The 6,856-nt window shown below is 37.1% G+C and overlaps 1 protein-coding gene across 2 annotated transcripts; it reads right to left on the reverse strand.

The window, feature by feature from the left end:
* Positions 1-3,911: 3,911 nt before the first annotated feature.
* LOC114729636 (3-oxoacyl-[acyl-carrier-protein] reductase FabG-like) lies at positions 3,912-5,361 on the reverse strand. Of its 2 annotated transcripts, none has more exons than XM_028916672.1 (4): positions 5,267-5,361; positions 4,979-5,178; positions 4,668-4,897; positions 3,912-4,331 (listed from the first exon to the last, which is right to left on the reverse strand). In XM_028916672.1, the coding sequence occupies exons 1-4, from the start codon at positions 5,359-5,361 to the stop codon at positions 4,053-4,055; spliced, it is 804 nt and encodes a 267-aa protein (XP_028772505.1). In that variant the 3' UTR covers positions 3,912-4,052. The 2 variants fall into 2 exon arrangements, with proteins under 2 accessions (XP_028772505.1, XP_028772506.1); XM_028916673.1 differs by having other exon boundaries at positions 5,256-5,316.
* Between the last annotated feature and the right edge of the window lie 1,495 nt (positions 5,362-6,856).

The raw sequence follows: 6,856 nt of genomic DNA on the forward strand, positions 1-6,856 counted from the left end.
ATTTTGCACCTTATTATTGACTAATTAATTAGATGGAAATGTTCTCTCTGTTTTCCGGGTCCGAGTTACAATCGTGATGACTCCATCGCGAGGCCCATCTTTGATTCTTAATTCTTACATCGGAAATTAAATAAATCGTCAGCAAAACAAAGTCATATGTTTATTTCTCTACTTTACACGTCTATGTATACAAATTATCAAATACATGCAACACGTGCATGTGGAAATACACAAACAACGTGTAAAGAAAGAGTTCGAGTCCCTTTTCAATACTTTGTCTTATAAGCCCTCTTATGTTGTTCCTTTTTTTATTTTTATTTTGGTGAAAAAAAAAGTTTATGTGAGTTGGATCCCAGGAGCTCACCAGGTCCAGAGTATGTCTCTAGGTTCAGAGAACAATTACATATGTACTTACAGATCACCCATTAACAAGATCTTCGATTATATCAGCAGCTGAATTCAAACTTATGACTCTGAGTTATGAGTTACGTTGTTCTTTTTTATTAATACGCCGGGCGATCTTGAACATGATAAAACTGCTCATGATCTTATGGACTAACTCTTCATAAACGACGATGATCAGACTCCAGCACATACATATCCAATATCTTTGTCGCATGAAAATTGAAATATTTAGCTTAGTTTCCTCCTTAGAGCCTAAAGAAATAAGTTATACGCTGTACATGGCTCCGTGGTATTTATATAAATTTGCTAAATAAGGTAGGCATGTATATAGTTTCTTGGTCTTCTTGATGCATCCCGCCAAACTCAAAGAAAAAGTCAATGTAGGGAGTTTGAAGTTCAGACGCAAACAACCTGAGAGAATAATTAAGGAGGGCTTTGAAAGGAGAGATTATATATAAATATGACAAGTACAAGAGAGTTTGGTCGCAGCCTACTTTTTCTTGTCCATCATTTTGCTTTCATAATTTCGAAGAGCAATTTATGAATTAAGTGTTCAAAGGGGAAGATTATTCAAACTCGGTTTGAAACTTCAGATGACCACGTGCCACATACCTCTTTTAATAGTCACCCCCACAAATGCATAATATATTCTTGGTTGGAAGATTCATAAACATGTATTCTCTTGTTGGTTATTCAATATATATATGTATGTATGTATCTATAAGTCCTTTGATTCCTAACTTGCCATCTTCCTCGTTTTCAAACATCACAGTCAGTTTTGGCCAATTATTTCTGACCAAACTTGCTTCCGGATACACAGAATTCCTATACTTTACGCCTTGGTCCACCTTCTAATTAGGTTCTAGCCCCTCTCCTGTGCCACCATTATGGGCGGAAATATATATATATATATATCTACGCTCTTCAATTTCAATCCTTTTCATTTTCCGACGACGACACTTAGCCGTGGTTTTCCAAATTTCATTATTTTCTCCCCTGTCAAATTGCCGCTGATTTGCATGTTGATGTATCGGAATTTTCAGCCGAGTTTCTAGCATAAGATTTAGATATAACTGGTTGAATCTGTAAATATTAAAAAATTAATTAAATTAGTTATTTGTAATAAATATTTTATTTTTTAAAAAATATTGCTTTTTTAATCACATGTATTAAAACTACCCATCAATTATGAGCCTGTTATATATATAATCAGTAAAGATATTTAAAAAAAATTATAAATTTGAAATACAAAATGAATTGGCATCTTAAATAAGACGCGGCATGTGTGTATGTGAAATAAAATAAATAAAATATATGCAGTTGGGTGCATGTATTGAACACGTCTTTATCTCATTGCACTCGCGCGGTATGTTTGACTAATGCTAATTCATACATCACTGTCCATGCATATGTCCAAGAAACTTTCAAATCCATTTGATTTTAATTCATCAACCAGATATTGTTTATAAATATATTTCTCATCTCCTTTAACATGCAATTTACTCATAATCCCAACAGTAGTGCACTATATTATATATATTGTCGTACAAAAATTTTGAAAATTGATGCGTCCATAACTATTTTATTACTTGTGTGAAGGGAAATGGATAGAAAAGTTGAATTATTTCTGTCTATTATATTTTATATTATTAATAATTACGTATAAGAATAATGCTTGTGTATATATAATATTATAATATTTTGCATCGATATCAACTAAAACATAATTCATAAAAATATATTAAAAAAGTAAAAAAAATAAAAACTAAAAACTAAAAACGCCGGAAGTAGTAATTAATCAATTTTCTAGTTCTTAATTAACCAGTTTGCTTCACCAAATTTGTAGAGAAACAGGCCAGTATAAATGGTGTAATATAAGGTTACCGGCGTTGATGGGTTTTTAACTGGCTCGTCGCCATGTTTGTCGAGGGATTTGTGATATGACAGAGAAATAAAAGGAACTGGTTTCGGTACTCACCACTTGAATGGTCTAGATTTAAAATATTTAATTAATTATTTTTAAATGAAAAAAACTATTTTTTAAAAGAATGATAGATAAATAATTATTTTTTATTTTAAATTCTATACATATTAAAATAATTATTTTAAATAAATAAAAAAAATCAAATCTCGACCATCAAAATGAGACATAGACGGTTCAGATCTGATGAGTTTGTGGTGCTTATCACCCTGGTTCCGAAATAAAGAGGTGAAAATTTCTAGTCGCGCAGGAAGGAGAGTTGTGCACTCAAAGGATATGGAAAAAGAAAAGCAGATCTTCAGGACAAGACTCAGTAATCAAACAAGTCAGGTTAATTAAGCGATGAAATGTTTGACAGACTCTCAATATTTATTTAGACGAGATTAGGCGAGGACGCAGAAAGTCAATAATATTAATGATGAATTATTCTGACGTAAGATCTGCCTAATTAATTAGCTTAACAGCGCAGGATTAGTATTAAGGTCAATAATTCTGACTTGTGCTGCCAGGATTTCAAACATCGGAAAACGGGGCCCCAATATCCCTTAATCCTCAGTGGATGGTCGGTCATCACAAAACTCATCTCCGCTAGGCATTGAAGCTGAATGATCAGCCAATTCATCATTACTAATGTCTAATTTATCAGCATCAAATACTTAATAACCATCGAGCAACCATTCCAAATTACAACAAAATCCCTCAGTTACGTTGAATAATATATCGGCCATACGTCGAGGTCAAATATATATCTATGGCGCACAGAATGAACCAGCGGCAACAAGATTTTAATTCTTAAAAAGCCTTCTAATTTCAAAATTTGGAGTATTTTCCCCCAGACAAACACATCTCAGTTCCTTATGAGTGAAGCGACGGACTTAATCTGATGGACAATGTGACGTGATTTTGTTGACTTGGGAAAACAAACAGACACGCAATTCTCAATAACCTTGACCGTGAGTTTGGCTTTAATACGAAATAATACAATGACAGGTGCATAAATTGTACGAGTGCCGCGTGCTACTGGGTGCTGAGTTTATTATTATTTATATCTCTAATGAATATGCGTCTGGCATATACTCCTCTCGGTCCTAATTATAAAACCTCGTTTATAATTTATAAATAACATTTTTTAAGTTTCACGTCCATGTTCATAGTGGTCTGGGAAAGGAATTTTTATTTTAAAAGAGGGGGTTCAAGCTTCAAAGTTTTGAATGTGGCGGGAGTTGAAGTTCAATACACATGGCGGGTGAGGCGTATGAAATGTAACGGCTGGTCGTCATGGCTGTCGTCACCCTCCTCTATCTGAATCTGATCGCACCCTAGTCTTCCCGACCTGCGATCTGCGGCTCCCACACCATTTTAACTTGCGCCCCTCATTTCTCGGTTCATCCTGCCCACCCATGTCTGTTATGTCATTTACATCGTGATCGATCGGGGGAGTAATCATTTGAATTTTGAATAATCACGCACAAATTAAACTGGCCACTAAACACGTGGCGCCCAATATCCTAACGCCCTAGTCATACTAACTGCTTTGTGTTTTATAATATGCGCAGAAAGATCCTTCGGTCGTAAAAGTAAAACTCCATTGATTCCTTTGAATTTGACTTCATGTGGGTACGGTGACATATATCTTCGTATCACCCACCAGAATGATGAAATTAAATCACATGAAGGAACGTAGTCTGGGCCTGGTTAAGGATTGTGCTCCGTCCACGTAAATGGTGGTTCCCGTCATGTAGCGAGAATCACGAGAGATGAGATAGATGACGGTGGAAGTAAGGTCTTTCTTAACATCCAGCCACCTCTCCATCGGCGCCGCCATCCTCACTAACTTCTCCGTCCTCTCCCTTCCCACTGATTTTGGGTACTCATCATCCGCGTGCAGCCCGCGCGCGACGGCGTTCACCCTCACCTGGTACTTCCCTATCTCCATCGCCGACGCCTGAAGACAACAACAGTATTAGCATCCCCCGCGCAAAAAGTCACACCTCTTATGATGGAGTTAGATAAAGGCACACATCACACAGCGCCCTTGCAAGTACAACCCCCTGATGTGACTCCATGATTTCTTCAAATCCCCAACAACACTGCATATTATAATCGGCAAAAGAACTAAAAGTGATTGGGCCTTTATGGGCCTGAGATGAGGCCTAGCATTAATCAGAGTAAGCCCAACTGGGAAAGCCCGTTACCTGGGGACTAGCATTAATGAAACCATGCGAAGGCCTTTTGATGGGCCGAACTTGAAAATGAAAAACGTAAGAGTTGGGTGACCCACCCTGACTAGCTGTTGGACAGCGGCCATGGCGGAAGCAAATGCTGCGGCTCCCGGATGAAGGCCCCTCTCCGCGCCAATGATGGAAGTCATGAATACAATGGAACCTCCTCTGTTGAAGTCTCTCATCTTCTGCCCCACAGCTTTCAACAAATACCATGCAGCCATATAATTGATCCTCATTATTTTCTTCATCTCTTCTTCTTCTACCTCGAGATGTTCCTGCGTCTTTCCTGTTTCAAATCATATATCCCAACGCTCAGTTCCCGTATGACTGGAAGGGGAACAAACCGTGCAGACGAATATGCGCATACCTTCGTAAGTATAACAGTTTACAAAAGCGTCCAAATTTCCCAGAATCTTGCATGCTTTGTCAACGGCCTCGTGGAACACGCCTTCTCTTTCTTCTTCCATGTCGAGTCCGACCACCTCCACCGGCGCAGCGCCCTTCAGGCAACCCATTATGTGGCTGCTAATACTCCTCAAGCAACTCTCGTCTCCCATCAAAACCAGCCTGAACAGAGACTGTAGTGAGTTTCCGGCATTTTCCCGTCTACGAAACAGCAAAATGAAACAATAAGGAGGTGTTACGTTATGTATACCTGCATCCCTGTTTGGCTAGTTGGAAAGTGATACTCTTAGAAATCTCGTCGCCATTGGAAGTGAGCAACACCGTCTTCCCTGAGTTAATCCCCATATACGCCTGACGAGTTCCTCTGCGCTTCAACGAATGTCCGCCCTCGCCCTCTCCCGTAATTTTTATACACATGCGACCTGATGCGAAAGATCCCAGGAAGCACGCACCCAGAAATAAATAAATAAAAGGATTGAAGGTTTTAAGGAGCACATAACACAATGAATGAATGGAACGAGGAAAAAAACGTGTGATATTTTTAACTGGTGAATCATGAAAACGAAGACTGACCCCACTTCCATGAAGCCTGCAAGCCGGCACCAATAAAGTATTTTGCCCTTCTATGCCCCCTCTTGGTCTTCCGCTCTTGAATGTTTTGAGAAATTTTCCAACACAATTAGAGATCAGAGTAACCAATTACCTGGTCCTCTCTGCTTGCGGGTTGACGTTGACGCATTTGGATTTCCACATCATCTTTTTATTAATTTGTCTGTGAAACTAATTAATTCAACCGTCAAAGTGTCTTTGAAGAGATCGAACGTGAAACTTCGTCTGAGCAACGTGAACAAATACGCAGAAATTCTCCGAAGGTGGAGTTGGTTCAGATAACAACCCCTCTATCGGGCATTTAATAGTTTTCATTCCAGCTTGTGTTCTTGACTTCTTGTACCACCGTGTGATGCTTATTATTTGTGAAGAAATTTTAGTCATTTTTAATTTGTCACTTATAATTTTTTAATGTTTCCTTTTCAGTTCTGTCTTTATTAATTATGGTAAAAATAAAAAAAATATACTAGTATTGAATGCTATTCTTAAAAAAAAAAATCCATCTATTTAATATTTGTAATTTACTAATTTCTTGGTTGTTGTTGTGGACCCAACACCACACAAGTGATTGGCCCGCTCCTGGTCGCGCTGTTGGTGGTTGTGATATATGTGAATACTCACATCTTCACGTGCGACTCGACCACCGCGACTAGAGACTGCCGGGGCAAAAAGCCCAAGTTTGACCAAGTTCTGATATCAGCATATTTTCGTTGGGCATAATTATTATTTTTAAAGATATATATACTGAATAAAGATAAAATGTAAAAATTATTATATTTTAAAGAAGAGTCAGTATAGTTTAAAATTTTCTTTAGTTTATATAAAATATATTGAAAGTATCATGTAACTAAAATTAGACGAGTATACTGACTGCTTCCCCCCCCCCCCGGAATATATACTGGCTGCTACAAAGTAGAAATCATCATCATTTTTTAATTGAATCACGTGTAGTGATAAAAATAATTTAAAATAATAATTCTATAATACTCTGTCTCTTTTTTAATATAAGAACTTTTATTTTGGTCCTAAATATAAAATCCCAATCAACTTAGTCTCTTATATTTATCCATTTTTTTTAAGATACTCCTTGTAATAACAGTAGTTTTAGCCAGTATACTTGATTAGCAAGGATATTTTAAAAAAGATAGTACCTGTTTATTATAAATAACTAATTTAACTAGTTTCCTTAATCTACTCAAATTAGTCAACTAGTTCTTATATTAAAGATCGG

The sequence above is a fragment of the Neltuma alba genome, unplaced genomic scaffold (genome assembly GCF_004799145.2).
Source record: "Neltuma alba isolate B1F8T4 unplaced genomic scaffold, ASM479914v2 tig00012650_pilon, whole genome shotgun sequence".
Classification (NCBI taxonomy): Eukaryota; Viridiplantae; Streptophyta; class Magnoliopsida; order Fabales; family Fabaceae; genus Neltuma; species Neltuma alba.

What these genes read in the sequence shown, in the direction of transcription:
- LOC114729636 (XM_028916672.1), bottom strand. Translation starts at nt 5,361, where the DNA reads ATGGGGATTAACTCAGGGAAGACGGTGTTGCTCACTTCCAATGGCGAC. An exon ending in CTAGCCAAACAGGGATGCAG is followed by an intron (nt 5,179 to 5,266) that starts GTATACATAACG and finishes GTCTCTGTTCAG; the next exon opens with GCTGGTTTTGATGGGAGACG. An exon ending in CTGTCCAACAGCTAGTCAGG is followed by an intron (nt 4,332 to 4,667) that starts GTGGGTCACCCA and finishes TGTTGTCTTCAG; the next exon opens with GCGTCGGCGATGGAGATAGG.